At 40.2% G+C, this 18941-nt stretch overlaps 1 protein-coding gene across 1 annotated transcript in view; it reads right to left on the bottom strand.

Annotated features, from left to right (window-relative positions):
• Window positions 1-6899: 6899 nt before the first annotated feature.
• The window catches only part of ANO3 (anoctamin 3), a 310714-nt gene continuing 298672 nt past the window's right edge, over window positions 6900-18941 (bottom strand). The window contains exons 24-27 of the mRNA XM_020977793.1: window positions 16288-16435; window positions 14069-14149; window positions 13780-13885; window positions 6900-9116 (exon numbers count right to left, since the gene is read on the bottom strand). Coding sequence (XP_020833452.1) covers window positions 8934-9116; window positions 13780-13885; window positions 14069-14149; window positions 16288-16435 — 518 coding nt within the window. The 3' untranslated portion in view covers window positions 6900-8933. The remainder of the gene's footprint in view (window positions 9117-13779; window positions 13886-14068; window positions 14150-16287; window positions 16436-18941) is intronic.

Below are 18941 nucleotides of genomic sequence, written 5' to 3'. Positions count from 1 at the left end.
TTTTCTTTAACATACACATATATGCATGCATGCATACATACATACATACATACACACATGCCCAAGTCTCTTAGGAACTTCTACCAAATGCTTCTAGTTGGGCCATCTGGGACATTTGAAGAGCAAATCCAAATCCTTCATCCCATTCCTTTGAATACTTGAAAATAGTTCAAATATGAAACAAGATATAAGCAACAATTAAACTTAGTGCTCTCTCCTCAACATTTTGTGGGACATGTGTTTTATATATACCTATGCAGGTAAATCTTTTCTTCCATATTAGAATGCAAGCTCCTTGAGGGCAGGGAGTATTTTACTCTTTTTGTCCTTGTCTTTTTCTCTCCTGGGTCTAGTGTAGTGCTTGCAATATTGTAGGCTTGTTGAATATTAAGTGCTTGTTGAAAGGACTGATTAAAGCCCAAGGTCACACAGGTGATAAGACAGAGAGCCTGAATTGGAACCCTGGCCTCTTGACTCCAAATTCAGATATTTCCCCTCTATGGTACTACCTACTTTATTAACCAAAGCTATTATTGTTATTATCACCATTGCCATCGCCATCGCCATCATCATTATTTTCTCTTTTTTTTTCTTTTTAGGCAATTGGGGGTAAGTGACTTGCCCAGGGTCACACAGCTAGTAAGTGTCATGTGTTTGGTCTGAGGTCAGATTTGAACTCAGGTCCACCTGACCTCATGGCTCGTGCTCTATCCACTGCGCCACCTAACTGCTCCCCCATCATCATCATTATTCAAGCAAAGGATGAACAACTATTTTTCACAATGTTATAGAGAGAACTCCTAAACTGAAAGGAAAGATGATTTAGAAGGTTCCAAAGGTCCCTTCAAATTCTATTACCTTACGATTATCTGGAGAAACCTTTGAATCCTGATTACAGTTTTAGACACTAAGCAAGCCATGCCTTGGCAGCATGGCCAAGTAAGTAAAAGGCCATTCTTGGAGCCAGGGAAACATGTGCTCAAGACCCACCTCCAGTATTTAGTGGGAGTGTGATCAAGAGCAAATCAAGGAACCCTCACTAGCCCAGGCAACTCACCAAGGCTATGGGTTGCTGATCCTCATTGGTACCATGAACTTCCCAAAGTGATGATAGCACAAATCTGGACCAGAAGCAAGACATGACAAGGTCATACTGTTGTAGACAGTTTTTTGTTGTTGCTTTTGTTGTCTATGGTATTTGTGTCTATGACTCAAGTCCCTTATCTATAAAATCAGAATAATGCTTTTATAACCTACTTTACAGTATGTTTTTAAAAAAACTTTATAAATTTTAAATTGCCATAGAAATGAGATTTTTAGCATTAGGAAGCTAGCCAGAAGGAAAACATTAAAGCTCACTAAATATCCATGTGGCTTTCAACTCCACACCTACCCTCACCCTTCCTGTAGCCAATAAAGAGCAATGTGAGATGAGCCATGACAGCAGGTGTGGTATAGCCCATCAGCTCAATGTCAAACTCTCATTCAAGGCATGGGAACTGTCTGTGATGTCCTTGTCACAGAAGTGTCAAGAATGTGGCATCATGTTGGGATTTGAACTGTGGATTCTGGGAATAGATTGAACAAAGTCAAAGCTCAGTGCCTTAAACATAACATAATCAGTGCGTGATAGATGTTTACTCTATTGAGTTAGAACCTCCCCTTTTGTTTCCTTCCCATTCTGGGATCATAATCAGATCTGCCATTGCCCCTGGAGGAGCCAGCCAATCCACTATTACTCACAGGACAGGAAATCCAGCCTAAGTTGAAGTGGTAAGGCATACTAAGGAAGAGATAAGAAGCAGAATATGCCAAGCAAGTCAAAATACTACCTCCACCTTGACCACCATCTCCCCTCACATTGCAATGGAGACAGCCCATGATCCTGAATGCAATAGAAGTGTCCCTAACCCCCCAGAACAGCTTCCAGACCACCCCCACAGCCATCAATGAGGGGAGAAATTATTGTTGAGAAGGCGTTCCTCATCACCACAAGGAACAGCTGTGATTAGCTGCCACCAGCAAAGAGATGGACACAGAGGCTTAGGAGTAGCAGTGCCCTCTAAACCATTCCTGCTTACAGCTCAGCTGTCATCTGGGAAAGTATCTCCTACGGAGAAGGGGCTAGCCAAACCCAGCAAATGCCAACCAACTGCCACCTACAGGGCAGGCAAGCCTCTCTAGCTGAAGCAACAAGGCACTGGGAGGGAGGCAGCACGTGCCTGGCAGGACATTCCACCCCCATCATCTCAACCATCGTCTCTCTCTAGACTCTAGGATAGAGACAGCCCAGGACCTTGAACCCAAGGCTTGAGAACAGCGATGCTCCCAGCCCTGTCAGTCCTGTAACCATTGTCTGGGGAAGCAATCTTTGTGGAGACCCAGTTAACTGCTACTGAAGACCCAGAAAAGAAAGTTCTTGTTACCGAAGTCCTTAGGATTATTAAATGCATCAACATCTGAAACTGGTTTGATTTTTTCACCGAAATGAAATCAAAGCAAGTATTACCATCTGTTTTGGTGCTGCACCTTAAGGACAAGGAGGCTTTCCATCTGATTTGTAATAGAAAACCTTCCTCAGGGTTTGCTTCTCCCATTAGAATAAGAGCTCTTTGATTTTCTAATTGTAGCCACAGTCAAGTACCTAATGCTTTGTTTTATTCATCTCTTCATACTGGGAAAATAGGTATCAATCTATTTTTCTCCTGGTTTCACTCATCATCTTCATAGCTTTCAGTAACAACAAATCCCTTTCTGGTTATTGATTCTACTATATAAGTTGTCTCTCTCTGTTAGAAGGTTAGTTCCTCTGGGGAGGCACTGTCTTGGTCTTTGTATTTGTGTCTCTCGTGCTCATCCCACATAGTTAAATGCTTTTTCATTCATTCATTCATTCATTCATTCATTCATTCATTCATTCATTCATTCATTCATTGGCTTCTGTGAGTGCTCTTTCCATCATAATGTAGGTAAAAGCTGAATATGACTTGAACTATAGACTGCCTGCCTATGAAAGGCAGAGTGTCTTTCCGGTTAGAGCACTGGATTTTTGGAGCCAGGGTGACCTATAAATTGTTCCCTGACACCTACTGATTGTGTGATCCAGGGTAAATTATTTACTTTTCCTCAGAGTCAGTTTCTTCTTCTGTAAAATGGGGATAATAATGAGCCACATTTCACAAGGTTATTGTGTAAGTGCTTCAAGCTCTTTAGACACACGAGCCAAATGTCAGCGATGACAGAAGTCTTGGAATCCTCTCGTACAACTTTCTCATTTCATGGATGGGGAAACTGAGGCTCAGAAATAGGAAATGTCTTGCTCAAAGTGAGGCAGCTAGGTAGTAACAGTGCAGGGACTAGACTACAGTTTAAAAGATTAGCCCTCTTAGTCTACAGATGAAGAAACTGAGGACAAGAGAGGTTAAGTGATTTGCCCCAGGTCACACTGCTAGTAAGTACTAGAGGTCGGATTTGAACCCAGATCCTTTGACTCTATAGCTGGTGATACCCTTTGTCTCCTAGTCCGATGGATTTTCTACCGAACTCCTCTGATTTCCTGATAGCGCCTCTCCATGCAGCATTGCAAATTAATAATCGGAGCTGCTCTGTCAAGGCACCACGACACAAGTGATATAGGAACACAATTAAAACAAGACAGGCTTTTCATGAGAAACAGGATTAAAATGGGCCGCACTGAATTTCTCAGGAGGTCCCAGTCATTGGCTTCTTAGAAGATGTATCACCTAACAATTTAATGACAAAGAAATTATGAAGTGAATCTTTCCACATTTGGATTGGCAGCCAACTAAAACAAACCCAAACCAAATGAAATGATTTAGAGATTAGCAGGCAGCTAGGTGGCGTCATAGTGCATGGAGTGCTGGGCCTGGAATCAGGAAGACTCCTCTTCATGAGTTCAAATCTGGCCTCAGACACTTCCTGCCTGGGTGGCCCTGGGCAAGTCACTTAACCCTGTCTGCCTCTGTTTCTTGATCTGTAAAATAAGCTGGAGAAGGAAATGACAAACCACCTCAATATCTTTGCCAAGAAATCCCCAAACGGGGTCATAAAGAGTTGGACATGATTGAAAACAACTGAACAACAAAACCTCAATCTAAGGCAAAACTAGGAGCAGTGGGAAGAATCTGTAGAGAGGCAAAGTAAGGCTCCATACAAGAAAAAAAAAAGTTTACAAGAATGAAAGCTTCTGCAGAAGCTCAAAGGGATACCCTGGGAGGTGGTGGGTCTTCCCTCACAGAAGGTTTGCAAGCAAGCGAAGGCTTACCCCAAGCAGCCTAAATTGAAGGAATGATTTTCTGCATTTGTAGCCCCTTAGCAGTGGAGAAACAAATGAGCTTAATACCTAGCTACAAAGGATAATTACATAAAAGAGGAAGCTACCAGATGGTACAAGAGTGACTTTAGCCTAGATGAACTCTTTGCATGTTGACCCCTTCCCTATCGTCTGAGGGAAACTTTTGGATTACTTGCCCCAGGTAGAATGGAATTCGATTTCCTGGTACTGTTGTTGGCTGGGATATTAAAGCTCCATCCTCCACATATTCTACCATATTGTTACCCAGCAGCACCGGCCGTCTTGTTTTTTCTTCCACACATGACACTCTAGTTCTAGACTGCCTTCCATTTCATTGACAATACCTCATTCTTGTGGGGGCAGCGAGGTGGCACAGTTGATAGAGCACTGGACATAGGGTCAGGAAGACTGATCTTCCTGAGTTCAGGTCTGGCCTCAGAAACTTTGCAGCTGTATGATCCTGGGCAAGTCCCTTAAACCTGTTTGCCTCAGTTTCCTCATCTGTGAAATGAGCTGGAGAAAGAAATGGCAACCCACTCTAGTATGTTTGCCAAGAAAACCCTAAGAGGGGTATCGAAGAATCAGACATGACTGACAAACGACTGAAGGCTTTACTCTTAAAAAGACTCTCTCTCCTCATCTCTGCCTCCCACTTCCATGAGTCCCAGCTAAAATCCTACTTTCGGCAGGAAGACTGATCTCTTTTAATGCCACTGCCTTCCCCTGTTGATTATCTCCAGTTTATCCTGTACATTCCTTCCTGATGTCATGGTCCTCTTCAAGAATGAAGGACACACAACAATCCTGTATATTGCTTGTCTGTACATAGCTATTTGTCTGTCTCCCTTATTAGACTGTGAACTCCTTGAGAGCAGGGGCTATCTTTTACACTTCTTTGTATCTCCTATACTTAGTACAATGCCTGAAAAACGGCTGGTGCTTAATAAATGCTTATTGATTGACTGATGGTAAACAAATAATCACATTACTTAGCATTTCCATGTCCCTTTCTGGTTTGCAGAATGCTTTATATACTTTATATACTCTTATCCTTCAACAACCCAACTGGCAGCCTGAGCTTGGTTGAGCAACTCATTTTCCTTATCTTTAAAATAAAGAATTTGTGGATAAAAAGATAGATAAAGCATGCATTAAGTGCTTACCAGGCGTCAGGCAAGAGGCAAGGTATGCAACATGGTGACTGTTGTACAAGATGCTCTCCAAGACTGTTTCCAGCATTGACATTTTTTTTCACATTTTATAGTGCCACACATTTACAAACCATTTGACAGAAGTTTTATTTGAACTTTCCAAGAGCCATCATAGGGTATCATCTCCATTTTACAGTTAAGGAAACTGAGGCTGAGAGAAGTTACATGACCTGTCCACAGTTCCTCAAGTAGTAAACATCCAAGACAGGATTTAAGCTCAGGCTTTCCTGTCTCCAAGTCTAGCACTACATACATAATACCACCTAGATCCAGGAGTATTTTGGAGAAAGCGCTGAGTGAAAAGAGCCAATTGTTAAATCCTCAGAGTAAGCATTTACACCTTGGAAATTGGTGAACACTATAAATCAGGACTTTATGTATTGTTCTATTGATTGTCTAGACTAAGGAAAGTGATGGCAAACATGCTACAGATCCAGATTTAACTTGAAAGTGTGTTGTGCATTTTTTTTCCCCAGAGACCTAGTTGTTAAACAACCTTTTTCATTATACCCCTTCCTATATCCTACATTACTCCATATGATTTTAAAAGCGGGTGGGGGTGGCTGGTAACAGATAGGTAGAAGGAAGGACTTGTGTGTGCTGACTGAATTGCCTATTTTGAGAGAGATAATAATTTGGAAATCACAACCTGCATCATCCCTTGTTGAGTAGCAATTGCAACAAAAACGTAATGGAGAAGAATCGTCATAGTAAATAATAATTTATTGTTTGAAAAAGACTCCTGTTCATCCCGCTCTAGCATGACATTATGCGAGGCGTCACAGACACACTTTAGAATTGTGGTGTTCAAATGCCATGCCTGATCATGCATTCTCTCAAGTTTACCCCCAAAGTGCATGCATAGACCAAGAGGATCATAGAATCAATCAGGTACAATCTGAAAGAGGTTTTCCACAAACTTCCATTTGGAAAGAAGGCCCAGGAGCTTTGGACAGCTTGACAAGGCAGCCCACATGCATAGGTATGGATCAATTGTTTGCAAAAAACTTTGATGTAGGATATGAAAAATATATTTCAACTGCATTCATGTAATACAGAATTCCTGAGAAGAATGTGTGCTGTATATCTTTGTAAAATAATGTGCATTCTAGATAAAAATCCACATGCCAGGCTATTCAGCCAAGCACGTCTGTTAACTAAAGCAGTATTGATCTGTCACTGAATTCACAGACCTTCAATGGTTGCTGAAACACTACCCATCAATAATCCAATATCATTTTTTTGTTGCCATTATTAGTCAGGGAAAATTTTTAGTATTGATTTATTATCTATCCTTCAAGTTCCCCCATTTTTTTAAGGTTCAAGAAGTAGTTAACAATTAAAAAAACCACTTTTTCCAATTAAAATATTACCTATTTTTAATCAGCATCTTGTGTCAGATTTTTAAAAATAATCAAATACATTCTCTACATAGTCTTGGGCATTAGGCAGGGCACTAGCTACACTAAAGAAATCAAGATACCAAACCTTCAACATTGTTCTGCGCTGGGGGCCAAGTTTCAGAGAGAGGCGATTTCTGCCTTGTGCCTAACAAAGAGCCTCTGAGGTCTGATACACAAAGGCCACACATCACATTTACCTGGGCACAGAGTCGAGGCGTGCCCCCTAAAAGGTGCATACGTAGAACCCATTAGGAAGAAAACATAGTGTTCTGCAAAATGGTGGTGCTAAAACTCCTGAATGGACTTTACGGTGGCTGTTGTTAGATTAACAAAAGCAGGATGCTTGGAGAGGGAAAAGGGCAATCTTTGGAGCAGATTGAGTAGAGACTACCTCTTGCTTACAAGTGTCAGGGAAAGAGACATAAAGATCCCCTCTGCTCTAATGAACAGGGCATAAGCTTGGCTCTTCAACACAAAACTGAAAAGTTCCTATGTATTTTCACTATTATTTACCGGCATTCTTCTAAAAGTAAAGGGGGAAAAAGAGGAGAGATCATTTTAGTGTCATCATTATGGAAACAAATTCCAAGAGTAAGAAACTTCTTTCTAATATCTGCATCTGATATAGCTATGGAAAAGTCAATTTCCACAACTCCCATTTGTAACTACCAAATTTGGTTTCCATCTGGGAACTTTTGGAAACATTTCTGCTTTGGAACAAAGATTAAGTCTAAAAAGTACATTATTATTGTAAAGATTTTCTACAAAAAAACGGGGACTAGTTTTTTTTTTTTTAAATTAGGACAGAGGAAAGGAATTGTCTTGATTTTTTCCATGCTTCTCTTCATTCCTCCAATAGACAACACAAGGTAGCCATTCTACTGGCTTTAGGTGAATGCTCTACGGTATTGGTTTATTGTAATTCACTGAGGCCATTCTTCACATTGGAATCATCTGAAGTCAAACTGGCCCTGACTTTTGCTCCTATAGCCCTATGGACAAAGCCAACGTGGACTTTCTCCCTCAACTTCCATTATGTTTTGTGTGATGTCTCAAAAACAAAACAAAACCAATTGATTTTAGAAGAAAGCAAAGCTCACAAATATCTAATTCTAGCCATAATATTGAGTTACATTCATGCATTGAGAGAGAGAGTGCATATATCTCCACAAGAGGAGCCAAACCCGTGCAGGCTGTCTAGCTTCTGTTTCCCTGAACAAAGAAGACAAAAGGGCATAATCTAGAGTGGGTCTTGTGGCCAAATGAGCGAAAGACTGCACACTGCCGATGAGCCACTATACAACAAAAAAAAGGGAAAAAATATATTTACATAATTTCACGGCAACGTTCTGGGACAGCTTTCCCAACAGATTCAAAGGAAAACTCATATTGACTTTACCCTAACAAAGTATGCCAAGTCAGAACTTTGGCCCTTTCTCTTTTGAATGCCATAGAAAATGCCAGTCTCCTCTTCAATAGAGGGCGCTCCAGCTACTTTTTATGAAAAGAAAAATAACATTTGGTTAAGCCATGCCACTCCCAAAAGACACTGGGTCCAGGCAGTGCTGTTTTCTCTTCCCTTCAATGGGCAGCACAGCCATCAGATTTGTAGGGTTTTATTTATTTATTTTTTTTTGGTATAGCCTTGAAAAAGAGACAAAGGGAAAGGGCCATGCAATTCTTTAGCTGCATAGCCAACATCCAACAGCACATTTTCCATTGTGGCACGCAGAAGGACAAGGAGAGGCCAGGGCAGGTCAGACTGGACAGGAAGTCTGCAGGAAGGAGAACAGCAAGTAACAGCAGCTGAGGCCGCAGCTCCTCTGACTCTTTTATGGTAAGCATCACAGCTCGATGAGCAATGGGAAGGGGGGCTGGAGGAGCAGAGACACATGGTGATGTTCAGCACGCTCTGACTGTGAACATCGTCTCTGTAGGGCACAGGAAGTCCACAGTCTTCCATCCCCACTGATGGCTCGGTCTCTTCTGGGGCTCTGGGATCGGCTAAGGCCACTCTTGGTGATACTGCTTCCCATGACATTTCCGCTGTTTCTGCAAATGCTCCAGCTCCGCATCGTACATCATTTCTTGGACTAAGTACTTCTCCCGCCTCACTCGGTCAGATAAATCTTTGGGCATGTCAGGAATCAGGTAAGCAATGAAAGACTTTATTCCAAAAACCAGGTGCTGAAAGAGAAAAAAAATGAGAAACAGTTTTCAAAGACTTGAGAGAAACACCTGAAAAACCAGCCAAGCACATGTAAGGGCAGAACATGTTGCCCCAGGACTCTATGAGAGAAAACATCCTGAGAGTTCATCTGAACTGGATTGAAGAGAAAGAGGAATGGATTGTGAGTCTGGACACTAGGGTTCTAACCTGGCTCTGACAGTCTATGTGATCTTGGACAAGTCCCTTTCATTCTCTAAGTCTGCTTCCTCATTTGTGGGAGGGTAAGGAGCAGGGAATAGACCTGTGATTTCAGAGAGAGAGAGAGAGAGAGAGAGAGAGAGAGAGAGAGAGAGAGAGAAGAGAGAGAGAGAGAGAGAGAGAGGAGGGAGGGAGGGAGGGAGGGAGGGAGAGAGAGAGAGAGAGAGAGAGAGAGAGAGAGGGAGGAGAGAGAGAGAGAGAGAGAGAGTGAGAGAGAGAAATCAAAGGGGAGGGGATCCATCTACCAATTCAGGTTGGCACCATCTCTTCAACTCAGAGTTTCTCGTGGCCTTCCTTTAGTTACCTAACCACTATGTGTTAGAAGCGGGACTCTATCCCAGGTCTTCCTGACTCTGAGGTCAGTTTCTTTTCCATAGTACTATGCTACCTATTACCTGTAAAATGTGAATAATCCTTGCATCAATGACCTTTTGGGGTTTTGATGAAGAAAATGCACAATCATTCTTCAAGTGTTTTGTAAGTGTGTGCTATTATTAATTTGATTACAGATCTGTTCCTTTTGGATTACCTTGGTTGGGGAGGTAGGTGAGCAAAAAGATTCATAATTTAGTGTCCTGCATAACTAAGTACTTTGTCAGTACTGTTTTCTTTTCATTGATCATTAAAAAAAATAGCTGAAGCTTAAATTTAGATTAATATGAGCTTCAAAAGGACAATTCCATAACGAACTGATTAAATAAGTGTGCATGGAACACTATGGCAAAAATAACATCTTTCAAAAGATATCAAGACCTTATGATAAAAAGGAGATGTGAATGTGACTAGCGTATAGCTTGGCTGCTGGAGCTCACAGATCCTTACCTCTAGTAGAAATTCAGGCCATTTCTACACAGCTAAATTCAACAAATGTTTATTAAGCAACTACTATGTTCAAGGGACTCATTGTATACCAAATGCATGGGCCAACATAAGATGAATGCATCATCTTTGTAGCTTAAGGAACATAAAGAGCTCAGGTTCCTTCAAATCTTTGGTGTATGAAGGGCAAATACTACTGGAATTTAGGAGACCTCCCTGAGAAGAACTTCTTGCTGCCATGCATTTCTGAAAATATCTTCTTAAAACAGATGGCATTTTCCAGGGATGTAGGGATAAAAGCTTTGAAAAAAAATAATGCACACATGACACACATTAAAGTTTAATCGGCATCATTAACATTTTCTCCATCACTTTCTTAAGTCTAGACAATCAGTAGAATAATAAGTCAAGTCCTGATTGGTGGTGTTTGCCAATTTCTGAGATGTAAAGGCTCCCACTTAAAATTTAACAATCAGCTTTCATAAGCTGGCAAGAACTAATTTTAGCACATCTTTGAATTTTCCTAAATGAACAAGGTCAGTGTTGCTGACCAACAAATCAGTAGCAAATAAGTCATAGCTACCTGATTTTTTTCTTCTTCTGGGCCAATAATTGTATTCATGTGGGGAGGTTTCAGAACAAGAAATTCTTTTACTAATGGAGTTTCATAAGGCATGATAGGTGAGGTGATTCACTCAGGATCACACTGCCATCGGTGTCAGAGGAAGGACTTGAGACTCGGAGTCTTCCGTTACTCCAAGATTGACCATCTATCCATCATACCACACTGTGCCACACAGGGATCATGGGACCATAGATTGTCAAGATGCAACATCTGGTCCAATCTCCTCATTTTACAGATGAGGAAATTGAGTTCTATAGTAGCAAGCAAGGACAAGTGATCTTCCCAATATGCCATTAAAATAAACAGGGCAAATATTAGTCTCCCCGTTTTACAAAAAAGAAACAAGGAAAATTCAGGGAGGAAAAGTAACCATTTCATAGTCTCACACCCCAAGTTAGTGGTAGAATAGGGACCAAAACCCAGACCCTACCTAGGAGTGCAGACTTATTTCCACTACATCCAAGGATGTGTCCTACAAGCAAGAGACACTCTATAGTAGCTACAGAACTCTATAATGATTTATATTAATGACATGCTCCAAGTACTCTAAAATGGGCCGAAGTATACTGTCCTCACTCGTTATACAATGGGCCCTGGAACACCATATAAGAACGTGGCTCAGTAGATCTCACTGTTCTGAGAGTAGGAACACCTGGGTTCAAATCCTATTTCTGACAGTGACTAAGCTTTGTGGCCATGGGCATGTGAAAATCTCACATAGTTGTTGTACGATTTCAAGGAGATACATTATGTAAGTTACTTTATAAACTTCAAAGCATGATGTAAATGCTGATTTTTATATCTATTACTGCCCTGGAGGCTTGGAACTTTCCAGGGCTCTGACTGGTGAGTTTTTATTTTTCCCTCTTCCCCAGATCCAGGCTTCTACCTAACTTCCTGGCCGTGTCCATACCTCTAGCTCCAATCAGCTAACTTTATGTATGATCTCCCACCATTAGATGGAAGCTCCTCCAGGTCAAAGAATGTGTTGCTGGATTTCATTTGTATCCCCAGTGCTTAGCCTGATGCCTGGTCCATAGTAAGTACTTACTAATATTTGCACTGAATCTTTGATTTTATTGGAATAGGGAACTCCCCAGGTGAGGAATTTTCCTCTACAATGCATGTCATCTCTTTCTGTGAAATTTATAATCCTGAAGAGTTGCCTAGAATGCTTAACCTTAGAGTGGTTAAATGTCATGCAGTCAGTGTACGTATGTTAAAGGTAGGACTTGAACCTAGGTCTTGCTGACCTCATAGCCAACTCTTTAAGACCTAGTGTAGTGACTACACAATGTTGTCTCTCTGCAGGGGAATGTCATCATGAAAGGGTTGTCTTCTGAAAATTAACAATATGCACAATGCATTGAAGCGGGAAAAGATGGTGGGCAGCTCTACCAAGTGAGAGCCTATTGAAAGTAATACAGCCTTGGCTTAAGGCAGTGACCAGTGAAATGGGAAAAATGACAAAGCTTCCAGTTCTAGACTGAAACAATGGCAGCTTCACTTAGATAAATGCAATAGTTACAGAGGGGTGACTGTGGGGGTAGATGCAAATTTATTCTGGGCATATGTGAAATAAAGTTGACTTAGTGAGAGTGTTCAGTAAGCAGCTGAAAACAAGGGATGTAGATGCGGGTAGAAGGGTTGTCTACTGTGGGCTATGAATTTCCTGAGGGCAAAGGCTAAACATGTGCTCTCAACTAAAGTATGACATGCACTCTATGGGTAGCCAATTAAAAAAAATGATGACAATGGTGGGCATTAAAAAAAAAAGCTGTAGACTTGGGAGTCATTGGCATAAAGAGGATGGAACTATCTGAACTGCAAAAACCCTTTGAGAGTGAGACATGACCAGAAAGCTAAGGACTGCTCTTTAGGGGAGAGCCACAGCTAGGTGGTGGTGGTGGGGAAGGAAAATTGAGGTGTTTAAAGAAGTATGAGAAGAACTTAGAAACTGGAGCCCAACTAGACAAGAGTTTCAAGGAAGAGATGGTGGAAATACATCAAAAGGTGAAGAAATGCCAAGGAGATGAGGATTGACAAAAAGCCATTGGATACACATAATCTCTAATAAATATTAGGGAGGAAACAAGTATTTATTAAGGACCTACTATGTGCCTGGCACTGTGCTAAGCTCTTTAAAAATATCTCATTTGATCTTCACAACAACCCTGTGAGGTAGGTGCTATTATGATCCCCATCTTACAGATGAGGAAACTGAGGCAGATAGCAGTTAAGTGACTTGCCCAGGTCGCAAAGCTAGTAGGTGCTAGAGGCTGGATTTGAATTTGAGTATTCCTGATCCCAAGCACAATACTGTCCACTGGGCCACTTAGCTGCAGCTGATGCAGCTTTTTAATTTGCTGCTAATGCAGATATACTTAGCCAGAATGTACTGCCTCACTCTCATTCCCACCACACACCCCAATATCAACGGTTAAAAATTCTTCCTTTCCTTCAAAGCCCAATTCATGTATCTCTTTTAAGAAGTCTTGCCTGATACTGCCAACTGCAAAAGATCTCTGCATTCATCCGACTCTTCAAAGCATTTTGCCTGGACCTCTCCTTCAGACTTTCCATGATATCCCTTCTACTGCAGTTAGCTGTGTCTATGTGTTATTCTCCTCACCCCAAACTCCTTCAGGGAACAGACTGCATATTGCTCTCTCTGTATCCTCTGCGCCTTATGCGGTTATCTTCTACCATGGTGGGTGTTTATTAAATGTGGAGTTGAATTTGTTTATGTGAAATAAACAATGTGACAAAGGGGCACTAGTAAAGAGAGAATCTGGCACAGACTCAGATTTGAATTTGACTCCAAACCCAGACACTTAGCAGTTTGATTCTGACATTTACTTGTTGTGTTACTATCATTTAAATGTGTTTCTGCATCTGTAAAATGAGGACAGTAAAGTTTGTAGAAGAAAATCATTGTCTATAAAAACAGGAACTTTTCTTTGTGATCTCTGCCTCACCTCAAACACGATGATGAAAGCCAGGCGAGCAGCAAGGACGTGCCAGAACTGTAAGGTTAACTCGTACGGGTGGGAGCTCCATGGCGGGGCTCTGTAGTCTCGGTACCTGAAATCCACAAAATCAAGGAACATGAAGTAGAGGGGAGAGGGTGGCCAGGCCTGAAGGTGGCTGATTTCCAAGAGAGTTCAAAGACAAAGCATTTCAAAGGTCTCATTAGGCTACACAGAAGGAGGAGAGGGAGGGGGGCGAGACATAATGGAAAACTAAGAAGAAACCCAAAATAGATACCTGCAGTAACCAGAGTGGCCAGGGCCAAGTTCACTCAGGTCAAACACTGATAAGCTGCTGTTGACATACCCTTTTAAACACCTGGAAGAAACAAAGGAAAATAAAATGATTCTGCTGTTGTACATATAGTAGGTAATTCACTGATGTTCACTGAGTTGAGTGTCTAGAAGACTGAAGTGAGAATAGGTGGGAATTGCTAGAGAGGGAGGAATAAACATCCAGCTACAAGCGCTACAGCAGAGAGTGAGGTGGGAACAATGCTGACAATGATTTCCCCAGGAAATTTTGCTGTTAATGGTAAGGATGATGATGATGATGATAATAAACATTTATATAGCTCTTTAACATTTAGAAAGTGCTTTTAAAATCTTTCATCATATATATATATATATATATATATATAAAATATACATGATAAATATATATAATACAAATACATATAAATACATTTTATGTTATAAATTATAGTATATAATTATATATTATATATTAATAAATATAAAATAATACACATGATAAATATGTAATGTAACTACATATTATAAATAAATTTTATGTTATATATTATATTATACAATTATATATTATAAAATATTAGTAAATAAATAAAAATATATAATAATATATATGACAAGTATATACAACTTCTGTTCCTCTTTCTCTTCTTCCTCCTTCTCCTTCTCGACCTCTTTCTTATTGAGTTGATCACTGTAATTATAATTGTGTGACTTGTCCACAGTCATACAACTTGTACAACGTAAGTATTAGGAGAAGGGCCTGAACCCAGAGCTTCCTGACTCCTAGTCTAGTACTGCTCCAGACTTCAGAACATTTTAAACACAGCAGACTAGACAGAATGGGAAAGGAAGGTCTGGATGTTAGGAGTTGTCAGAACTAATTAGGAAATAACACACACACTATATATATATATATATATATATATATATATATTAGGCACCGCTTTTCAGCCACTAGATGGCAGAAAAGGTACCAGCAATTTAATAATTCTAAGGGTAAAACTCAGAGCTGAATAATTTTGGTAGGAATCAGTGCTGGCTTTCTAATCACATTTTTGTTTTTTAAAATAAAGCTTTATCGTTACCAAGTTTTGCATCCATTAACTGCTATGATTTCTTTTTTTTTAATTAATGGTGTGTTTTGTTTTTACATTACAACCATTTATAGGTCACTATATTAGATCTCTTGTAACAAAGTTCAATGATTAAGTAACACTACCAATAATACAGTGTGCCCTCATCTGAAAAAACATGTCACATTCCATACCTGTAACACTCCTACCTTTCTCTTAAAAAAATTACAGAAATCTATTTTCTCTCCTTCCTATACCCCAGCCCGTTGGAAATAAAAAGAAAAGAAAAACGAATTTCTTGTAACAAATAGGCATAATCAGGGGAAAAAAAACCCTTACTTGACATATACAAATTATATATATATATATATATATATATATATATATATATATATATATATATATATACAAATTATATATATATATATATATATATGAACATATATATGTATATATGAATATATATGTATATATGTATGAATGCATATATGTGTTCATATACATGTATATGTATTCTGCAGCTTTAGTCCATCGCTTCTCTGTTGAGGGTAGTGTAGTTATTCATTGGTGCTTTGAAATCATAAGTGGTCTTTGTATTGAACAAAGTTTTTTTTTTTCACCATTTTCCAAGGTATTTATTTTTACAGTTTTTCCTTGCATAAATCGTTCTCTTGTTTCTGCTTATTTGATTCTTCATTAGCTTATAAAAGTTCTCATTTTTGTATTAGTGATACAATATAAATTATTCTTCTAGCCATGCTTATTTCTCCATGAATCAGTTCATATAAGCTGCTTCCTGAAAGCATCTATTTCCTCATTTCTTATCATATAAAGGCATTTCATCACTGTGATCCTGGCATTAACACGATGCTTGTATCTTAGCTGACTGCAGCCTTTTCTTATTTCTGTTTCTATGGAAATAGCTGCCCCCAGTAACAATGTTTCACCTAACATCATGATTCCATGGAATGGGCAGCGTGAGGTAGATATGCCCAGGCTGCCCATGCATCACCACGGACTTCATGATTACAAGTGCAGTATGCAGAACTGCAACCCCTAATATCCCTCTGGGCCATTGTGGTTCCATTTTATTGGACATAAAAATGTACGATTGGGATTCCAACCTTACCTTTCTTGACTGTATCCTTGACCTTTACACGGGCCATATCTGAATGCGTAGACAAAGCGTGGGATGTAATCAGAAGTGATAGCAATGACAAATGCATTGGTGATTACAGCTAACACCCCAATTCCTTCAAGAATTCCATACCAGATTCCTAGAAAGGGAAAGATTCTAGATCAGAGGCAAGGATTAAATACAACCATTGAACAAATAATTAAGCACCTACTCTGCATAAGGCATGGTGCAAGGCATTGGGGGCATATAAAGCAAAATTCATCCATTCAGCTCCCTCAAGGAGTTTGCATGCTTTTGAGGGACACAATAGAGAAAGGGGCAATGTCGTATATTAGAGAAGTCAGAGGACCTGCCTCGGACATTTATCATCTCTCTGACCCTGGATAAGTCACAGTTTCCCAGGGCTTCAGTTTCCTAATTAGTAAAATGATAAGGTTGGATTCAATGCTGCTGCTGTAATTCTAAGCCTAGCACCTAATCCTCAGAGTAGTTCTGAGGATCAAAGGGGATAATAATTGTAAAGTTCTTAATACAATGTCTGGCACGTAGTAATAATCACATAAATGTTACTTGTTGATGCTATTTGTTATTATTATTATTATTATTAAGATCTAGCTTAGCTGAAGTTGCAAGCATGTGCCAGGACGGTTGAACCACCATGGCCACCTTGACCACCATCTTTCCTCTGACTCTGGGGACAGCCCAGGGCCCTGAGCTCAAGAGCCTTGGGATGAACAGCATTTCTAGGGTCATGTTGGGAACCAAGTCCCGTGGAGATGCAGCCTGGCTACTGCTCCTTTGGGTGCTTCAATCATTGCTAGTGCAGTTCCAGAAAAGAAAGTTCTGGCCACAGCAGTCATTGGCACTGTTGAATGGTTCAACATCAGGAAATAAATATGATTTAATGAGTGGAAATGACACCCAAGAGGAAACATAACCATCTGCTTAGAGGCTGCAAGCTAAGGAATATAGGACTTTTCCGGCTGACTTGTAGCTGAGGACTCCCAAATGCATTATCTCACCCGTTAGAATGTAAGCTCCCTGACAGCAGCGCCTGTCTTGCTTTTCTATTTTTGTACCCCAGTGCTTAGTTCATGATAAGTGATTCATAATTGATTTTTCATTGATTTCCTGATTCATTCCTTCAGGAAGAAATGTGTCACTCCTTAAGCATTTAAGAGGCAACTGTGTGTCAGCCTTTGTACTAAGAGCTGACGAGACAAAGAAAGGCAAAAGACAGTCCCTGCTTTTCAAGAGCTCACAGTCTAAGTGAGAAGAAAACATGCAAATAACTACCTATAAATAAATGGTGTTGAGTTATTTCAGTCATGTCTGATTCTTTGTGACCACATTTGGGCTTTTCTTGCTGGAGATACTGGCGTAGCTTGCCATCTCCTTCTCTGGTTCATTTTACAGATGAAGAAAATGAGGCAAACGGGGTTTAAGTGTGTTGCCCAGGGTCACACAGCTAGTAAGTATCTGAGGCCAGATTTGAACTCCTGAAGGTAAGTCTTTCTAACTCCAGGGCCAGCACTCTATCCACTGCACCGCTCTACTTCCCTATAACAAACATATTGAGAATAAGTTGGAGAGGAGAGACGGAATGTTGATTCCCAAAGAAGACCGTGACATCGGGAAAGTGATGTCGTGACTTGCAAATGAATTGGATTTAAGTAAGAGAGGGCTGTGCAAGGTCACCAGCCTCATTTTTATCTCTGGAGCCATCTGGGTCCAGTGGCAAGATATAGATCAGGATGACTGGAGATGGCCCTGGAAGAGGGAAGGTACTGGCATTAAGGAGAAGGTAGGACTTAAACTGGAACTGAACGAAGCTAGGGAATTGAGGAGGTACCATTAAGGAGGGACAGAATTCTAGACATGGGAGACAGGCAAAATTGCCTGGAGTTGGTAGTGCAGCGTCTTGTTCAAGGAAGTAAGGGTAAGGAGGTCAGATAGATGAATGCATGGGGTAACGTATATGAACACTAGAATGGCGGGAAGGGGTCAGGTTGTCAAGGGTTTTACATGCTGAATAAAGGATTTTATATTTGATCCCAGAAGTAACTGGAATTTGAGTAAAGGGGGCAACATGGTAAAATCTTTAGGAAGGTCGTTTGTATAACTGAGTAGAGGATAAGTGGAGTGAGGAGAGAATTGAGGCAGGGAAACTGATCAGCAGCTTACTTCAAAAGTCCAAGATGGATCTATGGCCAATTTCTACCATATACTTTCCAGTTTTCCCAACAGTTTTTTTTAACCAAATAATGAACTCTTAACCCCAAAACTCAAGTCTTTACACTCATCAAATACAAGGTTACTATACTTATTTGTCTAATGGTAGCCCTTTCTAGGGTGGGGGTGGGGGTGAGAAAAAAAGAGGAGAAAAAAGAAATTTATATAACTTTATTATATATTTAAAAGGAGTAACAAGTTATACATAATAGATTTGCACTTTCATGTGCAATCATCTTTTAAAAAATTCTACCGTATTATGGAAATGCTTGTTTTATTCCATAAATTAATAACGAAACAATTAAAAAAAAAGTCCAAGCTTGAGATGTTGAGGGCCTGACACAGGTAGATGGCAAGATCAGAGGGGAGGAGTTGTTGCCAGAAATGTTCCAAATGTAAAATCAACAGACCTT

This window comes from Phascolarctos cinereus, unplaced genomic scaffold (genome assembly GCF_003287225.1).
Source record: "Phascolarctos cinereus isolate Bilbo 61053 unplaced genomic scaffold, phaCin_HiC Scaffold_9;HRSCAF=440, whole genome shotgun sequence".
NCBI classification, from domain to species: domain Eukaryota; kingdom Metazoa; phylum Chordata; class Mammalia; order Diprotodontia; family Phascolarctidae; genus Phascolarctos; species Phascolarctos cinereus.
The sequence above is the reverse complement of the archived record's forward strand: the minus strand, read 5'-3'. Positions and strand labels throughout refer to the sequence as shown.